The sequence below is a fragment of the Petaurus breviceps genome, unplaced genomic scaffold (assembly GCF_028583685.1).
Source record: "Petaurus breviceps papuanus isolate PSGF00001 unplaced genomic scaffold, PetGlider_PUasm1.0 227, whole genome shotgun sequence".
NCBI lineage: Eukaryota > Metazoa > Chordata > Mammalia > Diprotodontia > Petauridae > Petaurus > Petaurus breviceps.
In genome coordinates, this window is record NW_027185896.1 from 9,959,088 (window position 1) to 9,980,293 (window position 21,206).

Here is a 21,206-nt window from a genome sequence, read left to right on the forward strand (position 1 = left end):
GAGAGAGAGAGAGAGAGAGAGAGAGAGAGAGAGAGAGAGAGAGAGAGGAGCAAAGAGAGTGAGGGAAGAGATGGGGAAGAGAGACAGAGCAAAAGAGAGGGAAAGGGGGAGGCAGAGAGATGGGAGAGAAAGACAAAGAGACAGAAAGAAAGGGAGGGGGAGAGATAACAGACAGAGAGATAGATATCTAAAACTGAAGGGAAGTCTGAGCTTGGGAAGTAGCTTCTGTAGTGGAACCCCTTAACCCTTTTTGTATTGTGGACCCTCTGGGAAGTCTGGTGAAGTCTTTCTCAGAATCATGTTTTGAAATAATCCGAAAAGATCCCAAATTTCAGTTAAACATTAGTGAAAAATCAAGATGTAATATTTTCCAAATTCAAGGATCCCCAGAAATCCATCCATGGACTCCATGGTAAGAACTCCTATTCTAAAACATCTTGCTGCCCATATGCCTTCACCTCCCTGGGCTTCAATTTTCATCTCTATGAGTGAGACATATTTTGGACAAGACCAACTTGGGAAATTTGTTTTGCTTGACATCATATATATTTGTTAAAAAAGGATATAGTTCTTTTTCTAATTGAGGGAGGGGAAGACAGAAGGGAGAGAACAATTGGCGGGGTGGGGGGGGAGTTAAATTTTTTTTTCCTTTATAAAATAAGGAGATTAGACTAGATGGACTGGGGTCTCTTCTGGCTTAAAAATACCATCAGGATATGATATCTCTGCCCTCTACCTCAAGGCAGTTAATTGGCACATTAGGGATGGAGTCCGAGAAACAGGAGTCCACATCCAGCCTTAGTCACTTAACTAGCTGTGTAACCCACTGCCTGACTCAGTTTCTAAATGAAGATCTTAAAAGCATCTGTCTCCCAGGACTGTGAAGATAAAATCATATTTGTAAAGTGCTTTGGAAACATCAAAGTGCCATATAAAGGCTATGAAAGGAGAAACAAACCCCTTTTTCCAGGGAACGGGGTGCAGAGGAAGGAGGGCTGTTGGCCAGCTATGAAGCTGGAGGACCTGCAGGGCTGGGGAGGGATGGGAGTGTGATCTGAGCACTGCCCACACACACGCTCTCTCAAGGGTGATCATAGTAAACCCTGGCCAAAGGAGAGCTTCCAGAGCTAATGCCCCCCCCCTACCGCCAGGTCTCCTGTGCCCAGAAGTCAGAACCAGGGGTGAGGAGTTGCCCAACCCCCACACCGGCTCCAGTCTCTTCCTTGGCATCCTTTTTCTAGGTAAAGCCCTGGACTGAGTGGAGCAGCTGCGCCTCCTGGTGGGAAAATCTCTGAGCGAATGCATCCTCCTCTCCCTTAACCCAACATCCACATCTCCAACCCCCAAAACCCAATTACATTCTTTCGTTAAACTTCAGAAATCATCTAGTTCAGGAGTTCTCAGGGGTCATTTGGGAGGATTTCAAGGGACTCCTGGAGGGAAAAATGTACACCTTTATTTCCACTAACTTTTATTTTTATTTTTTGCTTTTTTGGAGGGGGGAGGGCAGGGCAATTGGGGTTAAGTGACTTGCCCAAGGTCACATGGCTAGTAAGTGTTAAATGTCTGAGGCTGGATTTGAGCTCAGGTCCTCCAGACTCCAAGGCCAGTGCTCTATTCACTATGCTACCTAGCCACCCCTTTATTTCTATTAACTTTAATGATCATTCCTTCCATTTGAGTGGACTCAACAAAGAATAGTAGTATTAGATTTGACCAGGCTGCCAAAGGGATCCAATGTACAAAACAGTTCTGAATCTGATCCAGTCTAATCCAACATAGTCATTTAACAGGCAGCTGGCAGGGGGAGGGGCTTGTGGATAGAGTGTTGGAGTAAGAAAGACCAAAATGTGGGCATTGGGCATTTACTAGCTATGCGACCCTGGGCAGGTCACTTTAATATCTCTCAGCCTCAGTTTCCTCCTTTGTAAAATAGGGATAATAATATCACTACTTCCCAACTGGGAGGATCAAATGAGATAAGCTATGTAAAGTACTTTGCGAGTCCTATGTTAGTGCTAGGTAGGATTAGAATTAGGGTTAGGGTCTGGTGAGATAGTGTTTGCAAATCATCCAAAGGGTCAAACACAAAAAAGTGAAGAACAACTCCTATGTTGACACAGCCTATGAGTCTGCTCAGGCACTCAAGTTGTGTCCTTGACCAGGAGTGAATGAAAGTGAATGGAAACTCTGGGCATAGACTGTGGAGATGATGTGCCTGCAAATAGCAGGCACTTAATAAGTGGTGGCACAGTGCATACAGCACTGGCCCTGGAGTCAGGAGGACCTGAGTTCAAATCTGACCCCAGATACTTAACACTTACTAGCCATGTGACCTTGAGCAAGTCACTTAACCCCAACTGCCCTGCCCTCCTCCCTCCAAAAAGCAAAGAAGAAGTGCTTGTCCCCCTCCCCATCATGCACTTCCTGAGTGCCTTCTGTGTGCAGTGCCTTCTGCTTTAAAGGAAAGCAGAATACAGGAAGTTTGGCCCAGTGAAAAAGAACATTGAATTGGAAGTCAGGAGATCTGGGCTATGTACAGGCTATGTCACTAACTAGCTCTGTCACCCAGGACAGGTGACTTAACCTCTCTCGGCTACAATGAGATGATCTTGAGGATTTCTGAGTTCTGTGCAGCTCTGATATTCAGTGATTTCACTTGGTAGAAATAATAAGAGGATTGGGAAGAACAAAAAGTAGAACATTCCACCTGTCCAGAGGAAATGCAGCATGGGCTGACAACAGATACCCAGTTTTGAGAAGACAGGATGAATCCTCAAAGAGGAGCTGGAAACTGTCCAAATAAATAGTTTGAGAAAAACAACATTTTTTTAAGCCTTGGGTACCTGTTCATTCCCTGAAGCCACATTTGGGATGTCTAAGTCACAATAATATAATTGAACCACACACCCTTCAAACTGGTCTTTTAAAGGGAGAGTGGGCAGAGCTTCGAGAGACACAAGAATCTGTTTCCCTAGAGTATGGGTGTGGAACCTGCAACCTGGAGGCCACATGTGGCCCTCTAGGTCCTCACGTATGGCCCTTTGAATTCAAACTTCACAGAATAAATCCTTTTATTAAGGGGTTAGAGTCAGAGGCATTTAGGGTTGGGGATTTGTTCTGTGACTTACAAGATGTTAGGCCCTGTGCTAAGCACTTTGCAGTTATCTCATTTTATCCTTACAACAACCCTGGGAGATAGGTGCTGTTATTATTTCAACTTTACAGATGAAGAAATTTAGACAAACGGGTTAAATGAATTGCCCAGGATCACAGAGTTAGTGTCTGAAACCAGATTTGAGTTCCTCTTCCTAACTCCTGGCTTTACCACTGTGCCACCTGGATGACATCTAGATTGCAAGATTGAATGCAGTGGGAAACTTTGGCCTTTTTAAGCTGTCTTTTCTGAGTTCTCACTCTGAGTGAGGCAATGTCTATTCAGCGAATGTCTATTTACAAAGTGAGTCAAGGGGCGCCCCCTTTAATGAAAAAAATTAAGCTGGGAGGGAAAGACCCTCAGAGTTGCTGTTTGAAAGAGAAACAAGGTCTCCCACTTAATCCTGGGTCATCTCCAGTCCTCCTGATCTATATCTGGCCACTGGACCCAGATGACTCTGGAGGAGAGAGTGAGGCTGGTGACTTTGCACAGTTCTCCCTCACTCAAATCCAATTTAATTGCAAGTCATGTCATCATCTTCCTGATGTCATGGTCCTCTTCGAGAATGAAGGACAAACCACAACCTTTGAGTAGTCTGAGCTGCCCCAATGGGGCCCAGCTGACCAGTTGCAGTTGGGCAACTCAGCTGATCCTCCCCTCCCCTCCCCTTCTCTTCCCTGCCCTCTCCTCTCCTCTCCTCTCCTCTCTTCTCCTCTCCTATGCACACATGGGGTATCATGCCCTTACCTGAGGAAAGTAAATTTTCTCTCCAAAGGAAAGTAAATTTTAGTGGCTGAAACTTATCTAGTTATCTTCGGGCTTACTGTCTATATTTCTTTCTTAAAGACCATGCCTTAAACCCATTTCACTCTGGCTCTCATTGACTGACCAACAATAGATCCTTTCCCAAGAAATATTAGCTATAGCAATAAGAAAAGAAAAAGAAATTTCAAAAATAAGTGTTGGGCAATGAGGAAACAAAACTATCACTTTTTGCAGATATGATGATTTACTTGAAGAACTCTAGAGAGTCAACTAAAAAACTAGTTGCAATTTAACAACTTTAGCAGTTACAGGATATGAAATAAACCCACACAAATTATCCACATTTCTAAATATGCAAAACCCCAGCAGGAAGAGATAAAAAAAGAAATTACATTTAAAATTACTACCCTAACTGACTCCGACTCTAACCCTAAATGCCTCTGACTCCAGCTCCAACTTTGGAGTCAAGACATACAAGAACTATGTGAACACAATTACAATTCAAAACACTCCACACAAAGACATCTAAATAATTGGAGAACTATTAATTGCTCATTGGGCCAAGTCAATATAGTAAAAATGACAACCTAAATTAATTCACTTATTCAGTGCCATACCCATCAAACTATCAAAGAATTGTTTTATTGAGCTAGAAAAATAATAACAAAGTTCATCTAGAGGAAGAAAAGGTCAGGAATAAGTAATCAGTGTAATCAGTGGGAGATGGGGGAGAGAGAGAGAGAGAGAGAGAGAGAGAGAGAGAGAGAGAGAGAGAGAGAGAGAAGGAGGCCTAGCAGTACCAGATCTTAAAGTATTCTAAAAAGCTGTAATCATCATCAAAACAATTTGGTACTGGATATGAAATAGAGTGGTTGATCAATAGAATAGGTTAGATATATAATAAACAAAAGCAAATGAGCCCAGTAACCTAAGTGTTTGATAAATCCAAAAGACACCAACTATTGAGTTAAGAACTCACTATTTGACAGAGACTGTTGGGAAAACTTAAAAGTAGCATGGCAAAAATTAGACCTAGACAAATATCTCATATCGTATATATAGTAAGATAAGCTCGAAATGGGTACATGATTTAGACATAAGCAAATTAGTGATGCATGGAAGAAATTGTCAGATCTATGAATAGGGGGAGAATTAATAAACAAGCAAGAGATGGGTTCATGGGAGGTAAAACAGATAACTTTAATTATATAAAAATTTCTAAAAGTTTTCTTTTTGGGGTGGCTAGGTGGCACAGTGAATAGAGCACCGGCCTTGGAGTCAGGAGGACCTGAGCTCAAATCCAGCCTGAAACACTTAACACAAAAACTAGCTGTGTTACCTTGGGCAAGTTGCTTAACCACAATTGACCTCCAAAAAAAAAAAGAAGCAAAAGAAAAAATTTTCTTTTTGCACAAACAAAACCAATGCGACTAAAATTAGAAGGAAAACAGGAAACAGGAAAATAATCTTTGCAGCAAGTTTCTCTGATAGAGTTCTCATTTCTAAAATATATAGGGAACTGAGTCAAATTTATAAGGATAAGAACCATTCCCCAAATGATAAATGGTCAAAGGATATGAATAGGCAGTTTTCAGAGGAAGATATCAAAGCTATCAGTAACCACACAGGAAAAATGCTCTAAATCACCAATAATTAGAGAAAAGTAAATTAAAACAATTTTGAGGTACCACCTCATAGTCATCAGATTGACTAAGATAACAAAAATGGAAAATGGTGCATGCTGCAAGGGATTTGGGAAAATAGGTACATTCTTAGTGTAATTGCAAACCAGTCCAACCATTCTGGGAAATACTTTGGAACTCTACCCAGAAGACTATTGAACTATGTATACCCTTTGACCCAGCTATGCTGTTACCAGGTCTGTACCCCAAGGAGATCAAAGGAAAAGGAAAAGGACCTGTGTATTAAAAGATATTTAGAGCTCTTAGCAATCTAAGACAACTCCAAAAGACTCATGATGGAAAATGCTATCCACATCCAGAAAAAGAACTATGAAGTCTGAATACAGATCAAAGCATACTATTTACTCTCTCTTTTTTTGTTTCTTCTTTCTCATGGTTCCTCCCATTGGTTCTAGTTCTTATTTGCAATATGACTAATGTGAAAATATGCTTAGCATGAGTGTATATATAGAGCCTATCTCAGATTTCAAGCCATCTTGGGGTAGGGGTAGAGGAGGGAGGGGGATTAAGAACCCCTGTCCTATAGCGAGGTATCTTCAATAACAGGATATAAATTAACCTTTAACCTTGTTAATTTTGACCAAGTTCCTCTTGGTCATGCTCTCTATAGGGACAAAGGGGGAGTTATGGCAAAGGGGGAATGAGCAAGACTTGGTCACTGATTTTATAAAGGAGGTGAAACAGTGAGAAGAGTCAAAGATAGCCCCATGGTTACAGGGAAGTAAAGGAATGGGAATAATGGTTCAGTAGTGAAGTCAGAAGGGAGAACAGGCAGAGTTTGAGGGGCCAGCAGGATATCCAAGTGATATTCTCATCCTACCGCCTGGGGCTCAGAAGGGCAGGTATGAGTGGCTCCATGTCATAGGAAGGGAAACTGAGGCCCAGTAAAGCAGGTGATCTACTTAGGTGACCCAGTTCCTTAGTGGGAGAGGTAGGATGAGAATGACCTTCAGAAAGTAGGGAATAGGTAACTCAATGAAGTGACAGGTAGTTTGTACCTGGGATCAGGACCCAGGGATTTTTCTGAACCCAGAGCAAGGGCTGGGCAGGGCAGTGGAGGGTGGTGTCCCCAGCTCCTAGGCAATGCATCCTGGCAACCTTGTGGGTATGACAAACACCAGCTATCAGACAGAGGCTTCAGATGAGGGAGCACTAACCATTCTCTCAGTCATCGGTCCTCAACATGAAGCAGCTCTACCTTGGGGGGCTTATTTTTGCCTTGGAAATGTGGGGTATGGAGTAGTCAGGGATGGGAAGGGCAAGGATAAGGCCATGGGACATGTCTCTTGTGAGGTATGGCCTTTTTCCTTCTCACCCTACCCCCAGTAAGAACAGATTCTTGTCTCTGAAGGTGCTTTGGGATTACTCAACTTTGGGGAGTGCAAGAGCTTGGTCGGTGGCCTGGTTCCTTCCTTAACAGACCAGAGTCTGAGAGGTAAGCTATCCCTCCTGGAGATACCCTTAGGGTGGGAGTGAGGCTGAGGGCAAGGAAAAGGGAAGGAAGTCCAGGGTGAGCCTCAGCACCAAACTCTGGGATCTCTTGAGCCTCCTGACTTCCCCAATGTAGCTGCCTGTGAGTCCTTATTTCTAAACTACCCCAAAGGTCCCCTATCACTCAACAGAGATTTCCACCTTTCACTCCCCACTCTGGGAGTTATATGGTATACTGAAAAGAGTTCTGTATAGAGTTAGGAGAGCTGGGTTCGAATGTATGTTTTATGACTTTCTATAGGTATAACCATGGACAGATCACTTAACTTTTCTGTTAAGGTGCTGGTGTGAAGATCAAGTGAGATAATAAATGTATAGTACTTTGGGGGCAGTGAGGCAGATAGAGTAACTGGGCTTAGGGTCACAAAGATCTGAGTTCAAATCCAGCCTTGAACGCTTCACTGGCTGTGTGACCCTGGACAAGTCACTTACTCTCTGTCTGCCTTAGTTTCCTCATCTATAAAATGGGGGTGATAATAGCACCTGCTTCCCAGGGTTATCTATAAGGATTAAATAAAACAGTATTTGCAAAGCTCTTAGCACAGTGCCAGTCACATACATAGTAGGTATTACAGAAATGTTAGTTGTTATTATTTACAAACCTTAAATTGTGATATAAATGCTCACTGTTATTCTAATTGCTTTTTTTCTCTGAGACTTAATTTCCCCACCTGTAAAATGAAGAATTTATGGAAGCCAGTAACTGAAATCCTTTTCATCTCTATATTCTATGACCTGTGGGTCAACAGTGCAGGCACAATTCTCCCCATATTGCCAAGAAAACCAAAACCTTGAGAAGTCACGTGACCTGTTCATTGTCAATCAATTCCTTTCCCTTCGGGCCAGGAATAAACCTCTTTCGTTATGATTTGAGCTGCAGGTGAGGGAATCATAGGATGTAGGATTAGAATGGGTGTTAGAGAGCTTCTCATCTAACCCTCCCATTTTACAGATGGGGAAACTGAAGCCCAGAGTAAATAAGTGGGTTTTCTCAGGGTTTCTCAGGCAGTGGTAGGCCAAGCCAAGATTTGCACCCAGGTTTTCTGGCTCCAATTAGCTGCCTGGGTTCCTCTGATGCTCCTATGGGTGCAAAGGGCACAAGGAATCCAAATCACTGAGCTGTGGTTTGTGTGCAGGCTTGCTGAAGCTCCCCTGGACGGTGAATATCTCTGAGGCAAAGGAACCTGGCTCGGTCATCCATATATTCTCTTTCAATTGCTCCTGCCCAGCCACCGTGGAGCTCAACAGCGTGAAGCCCCCCAGTTCCTTCTTTAACCAGCCCAGTTTATTTAGACATGACACGCAGTATTTGGCACAGGTATGAGGGGCTGGGTTTGGGGTGGTAAAGGAAGTCTAAGAGCACCAAGCTGGCTTCAGATAAGCATTCTAGCAACTCTTACTTAAGGCTTTGTTTGGGTGGGTGGGTGGGTAGGAAATAAATGTCTTAGACACTGGGTAGGACCTTCAGGACGTCAATTCATTGCCCCTCTGTGCCTCAATTTCCTCATCTGTAAAAGGAGAGGATTGGACTGGCTTCAATTCAACAGATATTTAGGATGGCCTACTCTCAGCAAGGTGGTAAGGTCCCTTTCAGCTCTAAATTTCTGTGATGCTACAAATCAGAATAGTCCCTCCCTTAAAGAGAGGTAGAGATATGGAGAGAGAATTCACAGAACAGATAATTAATGGAGAGGTCTGAAAGCTTTGGGCATTCTAAGAGTTCCTAGGATCAGGAGCTGAATGGAACCTTAAAGGTCATCTAGATTGGTCAGGGGAAGCTTAACTGGTACTTAACTGGTACATCTAGATTGGTCAGGGGAAGCTTAACTCACCTTCCTGAGTTCAAATCTGGCCTCAGACACTTACTAGCTATATGACTCTGAGCAAGACACTTAACCCTGTTTTCCTCAGTTTCCTCATCTGTAAAAGAGCTGGAGAAGGAAATGGCAAACCACTTAAGTATCTTTGCCAAGAAAACCCCAAATGGGGTCACAAAGAGTCAGATATGACTGAAAAACAACTGAACAAAGACAAGAAGATTGGTCTAGTCCAGAGGTTCCCAAACTTATTTGGCCTACAGCTTCCTTTTTTTTTTTTTGGCTTTTTGGAGGGTGGAGGACAGGGCAATTGGGGTTAAGTGACTTGCCCAAGGTGACACAGCTAGTAAGTGTTAAGTGTCTAAGGCTGGATTTGAACTCAGGTTCTCCTGACTCCAGGGCTAGTGCTGTATTTACTGCACCACCTAGCTGCCCCCTACCGCTTCCTTAAAAAAAAAATTACTCAGCTCCCTCCTGGAAATCTACTTTCTTTAACCCTTTAACCCTTTTAAAAATCTGAGTCATTTCCAAAAAAATTTTTAAATGATGCATCTTAAATTTTAATAATTTATTGTAAGTTTGTGGATTTTTTCCTGCATCGAAATTTTGGTGACACAATATTGTATCATGTAACCCTATAGCAACATATTGTAAACAAGTCATTACATACACATATTCCTGCCTATGCATGTTGGACTTCCTGACAACATGAGACATACTTACCTGCCAACACTTGCTTGTTAAGACCGGTAGGTGGACTTGATCACTGATCAGTTATAACTTGCATTTTACTTGTTTATTTGGAAAATAATGTAATCACTACAATTTTAACTTTGTTATAAAACAGATGAAACATGTACAAATTGTTTTTCAAATTTTTCTTCTCGTCTCTTCTTTTCTTATGCTTCCACAACCCTCTTATTTTTATTCAATGTCCCCCATTACACCTGAGGCTACTACCACCCCCCCCCCCGGATCATTCCAGCACCCCTTAAGGGGTGATATCATCAACTTTGGGAACTTATGGTAGTCCAACCTTCTTATTTTATATATAGATGAAAAGACCTAAAGAGATCACACATGCCAGCTCCTACCTATTCCCCTAGCCACTGACTCTTAGGAAGAGCCTTCAGGACACCCTTAAGGCTGGAATCCAAAGGATGCAGCCACTTTTAGTTTCCTCAGTCTACCTCCAACATCCTGAGTAGCTGCCCCTACCTGCCCCTGCTGGGATGTGAATTCCTAGGAATGGATTGAAACATGAGAATGGAGGAAGGACATGATCTGGGTAGGATATTTCTTTCTAATAAAAAAAAAGGCTGCCTTCTGTTTGCAACACATTTGATTCAGAATCTCTCCCCAGTGCATGTCTCATCCAAGGATCCTTATATGGAAAGGATTGGAGAAGTCAGGATAAGACAGCCTACAGAATGATGAGTGAGGGCCAGAAGAGCAGTGTGAGAAAGAGACAGAGAGAAGGACAATGGAGGTCCCAGAGAGTGGGATGGGAAAGGCTACAGAAGAGGGGTGTAAAGAAAACACTTCATAGCCTGGTTTGTAAAGCTTCTTAATGTTTGGCTTTAATGTTTCAAAGGTTAAATTTTAAAACAGGGCAGTGTGAGAAGAGCAGTACACACACACACACAATTTAGCATAAAATGTGCTCTGAAATCATCAATTTATGATGTTAAAATAACACAAGTCACTCTGCTTCTGCTTCTTGGTCAAAGTTAAGGGGGGAAAGGAATTCTTTACTCTAGTGAATACCAGGGTTTTTCATAACAAGGCACATCCTGAAGTTTCCTATTTAAACTAACTCTTCTTGTTAATTAGGTGCTAATTTAGTTGTTAATTTTTGCATCTCTTGTGACTTGCCTAAAATCACATAACTAGTAAATAGTGGAGATTGAGTCCAACTGCAGTGCTCTCTGGTTCTCAGGGGCTCCCAAACACTCTAGTAATAGCATTATTATATTGCTTTAAGGTTTTATAAAATGCATTGCAAATATTATCTCATTTTATCCTCATAACAACAGATGTTCTGTCATATTTCGGTTGTGTCCAACTCTTTGGGACCCCATTTGGGATTTTCTTAGCAGATATACTGGAGAGTATTTTCTTCTCCAGTTCATTTTACAGATGAGGAAATTGAGGCAAACAGGGTTAAGTGACTCACCCAGGGTCACCCATCTAGTAAGTGTCTGAGGACGGGTTTGAACTCAGGAAGATGAGTCTTCGGGACTCCAGATCTGGTGCTCTATGCACTATGGCGCCACCTAGATGCCCCTGGGAGATAGGTGCTATTATTATCCCCATTTGATAGACGAGGATAGTGAGGCAGCCCAGAGTCACAAGCTACTAAGTATCCAGGGTGAGAATTTACCTTCCTGACTCCCAATCTATCAGTCTATGCACTGTGCCAGCTATGAAATAATCACTGGACACTGTCATATTTACCCCAGGTGACCTTAAGCAGTGCAGCCAGGCTGGATGCCCGCCAAGTGAACCACTACCAGCTGGATCTGAAGGTCACATGTGGGGAAAGCATTTGGAATCTGCCCCTGTCCGTGGAGGTGTTTAAGGCTCAGGGTCCCCCCATTTGTTGGGGCCGCTTTGCCAGCCCAGGTAAGGTGGCCACAAGGGTAGACACAGAGGCTCTTGGGAGCTTTGCCTCAGCTGGTCTGGCACCCTTGGCACAGTGACGTGGGTCTCAGTGGACACTCTCCATCGTTCTTCTGGCACCATGGCCATGACCTGGGGAAGCACGTGGGGAAGGGTGTAAGTGATGTCTTCTCATATGCCTTTTATAAAACCCTTTTTCTGGCACCTAGGAGCCAGAGAGGAAGTGAGAGGGGCAGTCTCCTCTATTAGTGATCAGAGAGGCAGTGGGTTAGAGTAGAAGGAGCACTGAATCGGGAGGCAAAGGATCTGAGTTCGAATGTGCTCTTTTTGTAACCTCTCTGAGTCTCAATCTCCTCATCTGCAAAATGAGGAAATTAGACTAGTTCATTTCTAAGGTCCTTCCTACCCTTTAAATCCTGTGATCTTCTTACCTGGGACAGCTGGGGACAAGGTGCAGGTTCTGGAGACCGTGGAACCCCAATCCCTGATCTACGTGGTGCTGCTCCGCAGAGGTCTGACTGGTGTCAAGGTGAGCCCAGGGCGCCAGGGGCTCCCACCCGGAGCCTGAGAACCGAGGGGGAGAGAAGAGGCAAGGGCGAGCCCTCTCTAAACCCCAGGCAGCCAGGCAGAGAATTATAGAATCACAGATTCTAAGCATGATGAGGCATTTCGAGGAAAGGCAGTTGGGTGGGCCATCGAGGTGGACTAGCCTGGTGGAGAGAGTGCTGGGCTTGGAAGCAGGAGGACCAGTCTTCGTGTCTGGAGGCTTCCTAGCTGTGTGACCTGCACAAATCACCCACCCTCTCTGAGCTTTGATTTCTTTATCTATAAAACTGGGGGTAAGAGTGACACCTACTTTACTGGGTTGTTGTGAAGATCTAATGAGAAGATAGAAGTAAAGTACTTTGCAAACCTTAGAGCCTTATGTAAATGCTAGCTTTGATGGTGAGGAGGAGAAGGATGTAATCATAATATTATGGCAGCTAGAGGGCGCAGTGGATAGAGTGTCAGGCCCGGAGTCAGGAAGACCTGAATTCAAATTCTGCCCTCAGACACTTACTAGCTATGTGACCCTGGGCAAGTCACTTCACCCTGTTTGCCTCAGTTTCCTCATCTGTAGAATGAGCTAGAAAAGGATATGACAAATCACTCCAGTATCTTTGCCAAGAAAACCCCAAATAGGGTCACGAAGAGTTAGACATGACTGAAATGAACAAACAACAACAAACAATATTATATTATTATATAACATATATAAATTATATATAATGTTATTACTTAGACTATTATATAAAGTCATATATGAAATTATATAATTATTATACTATCTGAGATTACATAATCGCCATAATATTATTGTATATTGGGAATAATAATAAGACATGGGGCATGCTCTGGGATAGTGAGAGATTATATAAAGGGGAGCAGTGGGAGAAACACATTGATAGATAGCTATAGGATTTCCCCAATTTGCAGATGAGGAAATTGAGGTTAAGTGAGATTGCCTGACTAATAAGTATCAGAGAGCATATTCGGATCCAAAACCAATGATTCCGGACGCAGCCCTCTTCCCCTTCTCACAGTGAAGTTGGTTTGTGGAGAGCTTAGAGAAGAAGAGGGACAAGTTGCCCACTCCTGCCTCTTTTTCCCTGCAGATGGAGATCATGAGCTCCCAGGACACCAGATCCTTCTCTATCGATGAGTGGGGGCAGGTGCTAACCCCCAGCCAGGGCCTCGTTGGTAGTGCCTACAAGGTGAGTGTTGCTTGCCTGCTGGGGGAAATGGATGAGATGCTGATGTAGGTTTATGGGGGCCCCAGAAGGAGGGAGGAATGATGGGAGTGCAGGGTGAAGGCTGAGAAAATTTCTAGACTGAAAGAGAGGGGATGGTGGCTAAATTGTATCTAGGAAAGGCAGCACCCAGCCTCAGGCCTCTTTCTGTACTGCCTGATGCCCAAATCATTCATTGAACACCTACTGTATGTAGCCCACAAGCACTTATTAAGCACTTTCTACATATCTGGCACTCTGCTGAGAGCTGAGGACCCAAAGAAAGGCAAAAACACAAAAGCAGTCCCTGCTCCCCGGGAGTTTGCATCCCAGTGGGGAAGACCATGCGTATGCACAGCAGCACAGCACGCGGCATTTACAGCGTCATCTTACAGGGTGATAGGTGGAGCGCTAAGAGAGCGCTATGCGGGGCCCTAGGGAGGAAAGGCAATTTAGATGCACCCCTTGCATTCATGAGATTACCATCGAATAGAGCAATGATGGAAAAAAAACAGAGAAGAAGAATTGTATACGGAGAGAGCATTAGAGAGGCCCAAACCACATGCTACATGAGGTCCCAGGGAGAGAGTCACTCCCAACCACGAAGAGTAGAGAAAGGAGAGCTGGGATTTTTTTTAATGTCCCAAATGTGTTGCATTTATTAATTTAATTTATTAATTGCTAATTAATAATTGCATATATTACTTTTTAAGGCAAGTAGTATGAAATGAACATTTATGGTTCTATACATAGCTCCCTTTTTGTATTTTTTCCATCTCTTTTATTTTTTAGTTTACATTATTCATTTCCACAAGATTTTGAGGTACAAATTTTCTCCCCATTTTCCCCTACCTACCACCCCAAAACAGCAATTCCACTGAATATCCCCTCCCCCAATCTGCTCTCTCCCATATCTTCCCCCATCCTCCCTCCAACTTTCCAGTAGGGCACAGTGGATCTCTATGCCCCAGTGCCTATATATCTTCTTTCCCAGTTACATGTAAAATAATAATAATATATGTATATATATTAAACATTCAATTTTAAAACTTTGAATTCCAGATTCTTTCCCTTCCTCCCTCGTCACCCACCCTTACTGGCAAGATAAGCAATTCAATATAGGTTGTACATGTGTAGCTATGCAAAACATTTCCATAGTGGATACATTGTGAAAGACTGACCACATTTCCCTCCATCCTATCCCACCTCCCATTTGTTCTATTCTCTACTTTGATCCTGTCCCTTTTCAAAAGTGGGAGCTTCCAACTTCCCTCCCCCCCCAACATTCCCCCCTTTCATTATCCCCCCTCTCATCCCCTTCCCCCCTACTCTCCTGTAGGGGGAGATACCCTATTTAGTGTGTATGTCATTCCCTCCCCGAGCCAAATTCAATGAGAATAAGGTTGACTTATTCCCTTTTGCCTTCCTATTCTTCCCCTCCATTGTAACCATTTTCCCTTGCCTCTTCTATATGAGATAATTTACCCCATTCTGTCTCTCTCCATCTCCTCTCATTATATTCCTCTCTCACCTCTTAATTTCACCTTTTAAGTATCATCCCTTCCTATTAAATTGGTCCTGTGCCCTCTGTCTATGTATACCTGTACACATATATACACACATTCACATATGTATTCATATGCTCATATACCCTCCTATATAGAAATATATGTATACATATACATATATATATATATACATTTATATTCCCTTCAACTATTCTCATACTGAGAAAAGTTTCATAAGTTACAATGATCATTTTTCCATGTAGGAATATAAATAGTTCAACTTTGATAAGTTCCTTATTATTTCTTTTCCCTGTTTACCTTCTCATGCTTCTCTTGCTTCTTGTATCCGAATGTCAAATTTTCTATTCAACTCTGGTTTTTTCATCAAGAATTCTTGAAAGTCCTCTATTCCATTGAATGACCATATTTTCCCCTGAAACATGATACTCAGTTTTTCTGGGTAGGTGATTCTTGGTTTTAATCCCAGCTCCTTTGACCTACAGAATATCATATTCCAAGCTGCAAGATCCTGTGTTATCCTGATTGTGTTTCCACAATATTTAAATTGTTTCTTCCTGGCTGCTTGTAATATTTTCTCCTTGATCTGGGAATTCCAGGACCTGGCTATAATATTCCTAGGAGTTTTCTTTTTGGGATCTTTTTCGGGAGGTGATTGGTGGATTCTTTCAACCACTATTTTGCCCTCTGCTTCTAAAACATCAGGGCAATTTTCCTTGAGAATTTCTTGAAGGATGATTTCTAGGTTCTTTTTTTGATCGTGGCTTTCAGGTAGTCCAATAATTTTTAAATTATCTCTTGGATCTGTTTTCCAGGTCAGTGGTTTTTCCAATGAGATATTTCATATTGCCTTCTATTTTTTCATTTGTTTGGATCCGTTTAATAGTATCTTGATTTCTCATAAAGTCACTAGCTTCCATTTGCTCCATTCTAATTCTGAAGGAATGATTCTCTTCAGTGAGCTTTTGAGATTCTTTTTCCATCTGGCAAATTCAGCTTTTTAAGGCATTCTTTTCCTCATTGCCTTTTTGAGCTTCTTTTGCCATTTGAGTTAGTCTATTTTTAAAGGTGTTATTTTCTTCAGTCAGGTTGTTGACTCTCATTTCATGATTTTCTTGCATCATTCTCATTTCTCTTCCCAATTATTCCTCCACTTCTCTTATTTGGTTTTCAAAATCCTTCTTAAGCTCCTCTACGGCCTGTAAACAGCTCATATTTTTCTTGAAAGTTTTTGGTGCAGGAGTTCTGACTTCACTGTCTTCCTCCCATTCCATGCTTTGATCCTTTTTGTCCCCAAAATAGGAGTCTAATGTCGTATTGCTCTGCTTGCTTTGCTTCCTTTGCTTGCTCATGTTGCCACTCAATTACTTGACTTTTGAGCTTTTTGCCACAGTAGAACTCTGCTACCAGAGAGGGAGCTTTATCCCAATTGCTGGGGTTTTTACAGCTGCTGGAGCTATTAGTTGGGTGCCCTCTCTGAAGCCTCCACATGCTCTGGCAAACTGGTCATGCACCCCAGGACCTCCACCCTAGACCACAATCCAGATCCAAGCAGGTTAAAGCAAGAATGATTACCCCTCAGACTGGTTGCTTGGTTCCCCTACAGGGTAGGAGCTTTGAAGCAGCCACATGGCAGCAGCTGCACGGCCACAGCACCTCAGTGGTTTCCCTATCCAGGGGTAAAGGCCAGACCACACTCCAGAACTCCCAGTTCCCAAAGTCCACACTGCACTGACCTCTCACTTTGTCCTTAGCATCTATGGATTGATAATTCTGGAAACCGTCATAGTTGCTGGTGATCTGAAGTCCCTCCAGCCAGCAGCTGGTTGTGGCCACCCTGAGACTAAAACCTCCAGCTCGTGCAAGGTTGGGCTTGGCTCCCAGAGCACTGCTCTGGCCCCTTCCTGCTGGCCTGCCGGGCTGTCTTCAGTGGGAAGTTAGCTTCTCTCTGTCATTTTGTGGGTTCTGTAGCTCCAAAGTTTGTTTAGAGTCATTTTTTACATGAATTGGAGGAGGTGGAAGCAGGAGCTGTGTGGAAGTCCTGTTTCTACTCCATTATCTTGACTCCACCCCCAAGAGCTGGGATTTTGACTAGACTTTAATAGATGGATAGAAATTGAACAAGTGAAGAGATAGACGCACAGAGAACATCCTGAGCCATTTAGGGTATATTCAGAATGGGGGCAGAGACTCTTTCACTTACATTGGAGTGTAGAGCATGCAAAACAAAGAAACCAAGCCAGAAAGGTAAGATGGGATCAAACTGTGAAAGGCCTTGAATTCCAAGCACAGGGATTTTGGAGGCAGTAGGGAACCAGTGAAGATTGTTGAGCTTAGAAGTCTAGAGTGATCAGTTCTATTGAATAGGAAGATGATTATTGGGAGTGGCCTAAAGGATGGTTTGTTGGTATAGGGGGCAGAGTAGGGTGGAGCGAGCCAAGAGTTGTAAGGATGCAAGTAATAACCCAGTGAAGACCTCCATTGGGCAATTGGAACAGAGGAGAAGGGAGGGATGTGATATTGTGGAAGTACTCTGATGGGGGAAGTAAGGGAAAGGAAAAATCAAGAACAACCCAAGTGTCCAAAGGATTCTTTTCTTACTCTTCTCCTCATTAAAATTCAAATTTCCTCAAGGTCTGGATGGAAAAACAGCTGATTAAGAAGCAGGGAAGCATGGGCTAGTGGTTAGAGAAAGTGAAAGACTTGGAATCAGTAAGCGCTAAGTTTAAATCCCACCTTGAACACTTACTAGTTGTGGGGCCCTGGGCAAGCCACTTAGCACCTCTGTGCTTCTGTTTCCCCATCTCTAATAATGAGAGAGTTGAACTCAAGGACTTCTTTAGTTCCCTCCTAATTCTAAACCTGTAATTCTATGACTAAACCAATGCACACTGAAGTGTAAAATAATAATAATGATGATAATAAGTCAACATTTATGTGGCACTTTGCAGCTTACAAAGGACTTTATGAGCATTATATAATTTGAGGTGGGTAGGGCCAGTGTTATTATCCCCATTTTACAGAGGAGAAAACTAAGATTCAGAGAAGGTTCCCACAGGGAATAAATGGGTGAGCCAGCCTTTAAACCTACATTTCCTAACTCTTTTCACCCCCAGACTTTCTCAGAGTAAATAACCAATAGCTTAATGTGTCAACCCTTTCTAGAGTAGTTGTATTTTAAGAGAGGGGTTTGTTAACCCAAAAATCTTATTAAAGGTCCAAGTTCCAGAAGTACAGAAACTGAGTCTTATCTTTTTATGTCCCCCAAGCCTGTATTGTATTTATTGCATGAGTGAATGTATGAATGAATGAATGAATGGTGCTATTATGGTAGAGTTTCAGAAGGCTCATGGGCCTTCACCCTCCATTTTGGTTTTCTCCTGGGTCTCACTTCTAGCACTTCCAGCTGAAGATCTTGGTCGCTGATGGACAAGGCAAGAGTTGCCAGGGGACCCTGACAGTGGAGGTTCTGCCCAATCCTTCTAACAAAATCTCTTTCGGGTAGGAAGTCCTCCTCTCTCTGGGACTAGGGCTGAGTCCTACATCCTGGGGAAAGACAGAGGAATGTGACCCAAGCTGCAGCTCCAAGAACTTTAGTTCTCTTTAGTGTCCTGCCTTGAGACTATCCCTACTCATACTCTCTCTTAGGAGTCCCCAGAACCAGTTTTCTAGTCTGGGGATTTGGAAGCATGCATATGGGAGGGGGACATTGTAGTACACTGGAAAAGTCTTGGTTTTGGAGTCAGAGCCCCTTGGTTCAAATCTTCCTCCTGAAGTTAATTGTCCATGTTCCTGTGAGCCTCTTAACCTCCCTAGGCCCATCCGTAAATGGAATGGGGAAGGGGAGAGATTGAACTAGATGGTCTTCGGGGGGTCCATTCTAGCTTTCGACTATAATCTTATTTCTTCTACCAGAGCTCCAAAGAGGAGGTAGGAAGAAGGCCTTGAATATAGTAGGCAGTTTAAAAAGACATATATTGTATTTTTAATGGTCTTATTTAGAAAAAGAGACTGACATTCCATTTCATTCCAACAATATTTACTGAATTCCATGTAACTCCAAACTTCTTAATGATTAGAAATGTTCAAAAGTTGAATGGTCGGGTCCTGGTGTTAGTGAGTTCCTTATGTCCAGAGGTCTTTAGGGGAAGCTTGATGGCTGTTGGTCAGGGAAGTTGTCTCCTGGCTTCTAGTATAACCCCTTTCTGGTCCAACTTTCATACTGCATAAACTCCTAATCCTGGCATTCACAACCATTGCAATCTAACTCCAACTTACTGGTCCAGACCTATCTCATCCTACTCTCTCTCCCAGTCCAACTAGACCACTCTGGGTCCCCCACTCTAACTCTCTCCTCTCTGAGGGAGTGCAGAGAGGTAAGGGGCGGGGCAGGGCTGGGTCTGTGTGACCTTGGGGATCAGTTACAGAATCACACAGATTCCCAGATTTAGAGATGAAAGGAACTTTGAGGGCCATCTCTTCGAATTCCCCATTTTACAGATGAGGAAACTGAAACCCAGGAAGGTAAGTCTCCTTATTTCCACAAACCTCTGTCTCCTCCTTTGTACAATGGGAGTCATAATACTTGCATAATTTCATCCACAGGGTTATTGTAAATATAAAATGAGATAAGGCATATAATGAATATTGTAACATATATAAATGCCTTTGTTTGTGCTGTCCCAGAATGCCTCAGATGGATTTCTCTCCACCTCTCACCCCCCCCCCCGCCCCCAATTTCCTTATATTAAATCCTTCTTTTCCTTAAAAACTTACATAATGTACTATCTCAGGAAGCCTTCCTTGATGCTCCAGGTAAAAGAGATTAATCTCTTCCTTCTCCAATTTCTCATAGCATTCTCCCTGGACTTCCCCTTTCCAAGCATCCCAGTTACCCTTGTAGCACTGATATTTAGGTCCATATGAATGAATGAATTAATGAATCAAATGAATGAATTAAATTGAATGAATGAATTAAAAAGCATTTATTACGTACTTTATCCCCTATGCTACTGTTTCTCAATGTTTATTGAATTGAATGTTGTAGAGGGGACACCTGTTCAGGTAGGGATTGGACTAGATGACCTCTGAAGTCCCTTCTGACTCTGAGATGTTGTGATCTGTGTCTGGCTCTGGTCTGGGTCTCAAGGGGCTGCCCAGTTATAGCCATCTCTCTCTTTCTCATCTGGTTACTCTGTTCAGATGGCAGTGGGGACAATGCTAGGGAGGTCTCTAAATGGGAAGGTACTTAGATTTGTTGGGCCTATAGGACTCAGTTCCAGACCTTCAACATCTCTGAAGACCTAGAGGCTGGTGGAGTGGTTGGCCAGGTCCGAGCCAATGGCAGCCGTGTTCGATATCAGATCATTGAACTTGTTCCCTACCCCTTATACGCCATCAGTTCTGGTGAGCCTTTGTGGGTATGGGGAAGGTTTGGAGGAGGTTCTGGGGAAAGGGGACCAGGGCAGGTGAGGTGGGGGTGTGTGCTGTGGGCTGGGCCATAGGTTCACTCCTCCCTACCTTCCTGCACAGTGGATGGACTGATATGGACCACAGCTCCTCTGGATCTGGGGCGGAACCCTGGAGCTGCAGTCACCGAGTTTCAAGTGAAGGCATATGATCCATTTCAGCCCTCTATTAGTGCCCAGCTCAGTGTCATCGTCAATGTGCAGCCCACCAACACTTGGGCCCCTCGCTGCACCCCTGCTTTGCTAGTGTGAGTTGTTAGCAACCAGACTCTGCCCTTCTGGATGCCTCTTCTTGCATGAAACCCTCCCATCCAGAGCCCAACAAGCCCAGTCCCCTAGATAACCGAGGCTTCCTGATTGGCTGAAAATAGGCCTATGATTATAGAATAAAGCAAGGAATTCAGTACATGGAGTCCAGAGCCATCCTTTCCTAGCCCAAGGGGAGTATGGATAGCCAGGACAGGCTAGACCTGGCAGAATTTTAGTTTTGGGTCTCCCAGTCTAGAACTGACAGACTTCTTGTATTTACATTTCCAATGACTTTTCCTTATAAGGATTTCTGAATTTTTATACTCTTTCTTCTCTTTATAAATGCTAGGAAATGGGACAGCTAGGTAGCACAGTGAATAGAACACTAGCCCTGGAGTCAGGAGGACCTGATTTCAAATCCAGCCTCAAACACTTAACACAAAACTAGCTTGTGACCTTGGGCAAGTCACTTAACCCCAACTGCCCTCCAAAAAAACCCAAAAAAATAAAAATTAAAAGCTAGAAAACACATTATTATGGTTGTGGCTGTTTATCATCTATCTATCTATCTATCTATCTATCTATCTATCTATCTATCTATCTATCTATCTATCTATCTATCTATCTATCTATCTATCT

At 43.1% G+C, this 21,206-nt stretch overlaps 1 protein-coding gene across 1 annotated transcript in view; it reads left to right on the forward strand.

Annotated features, from left to right (window-relative positions):
- The first annotated feature begins 6,808 nt into the window (after nt 1-6,808).
- CDHR4 (cadherin related family member 4) overlaps nt 6,809-21,206 on the forward strand; it is a 39,595-nt gene continuing 25,197 nt past the window's right edge. The window contains exons 1-9 of the mRNA XM_069095417.1: nt 6,809-6,857; nt 6,977-7,060; nt 8,253-8,434; nt 11,396-11,558; nt 11,996-12,084; nt 13,211-13,309; nt 18,248-18,351; nt 20,120-20,256; nt 20,383-20,566. Coding sequence (XP_068951518.1) covers nt 6,809-6,857; nt 6,977-7,060; nt 8,253-8,434; nt 11,396-11,558; nt 11,996-12,084; nt 13,211-13,309; nt 18,248-18,351; nt 20,120-20,256; nt 20,383-20,566 — 1,091 coding nt within the window. The remainder of the gene's footprint in view (nt 6,858-6,976; nt 7,061-8,252; nt 8,435-11,395; nt 11,559-11,995; nt 12,085-13,210; nt 13,310-18,247; nt 18,352-20,119; nt 20,257-20,382; nt 20,567-21,206) is intronic.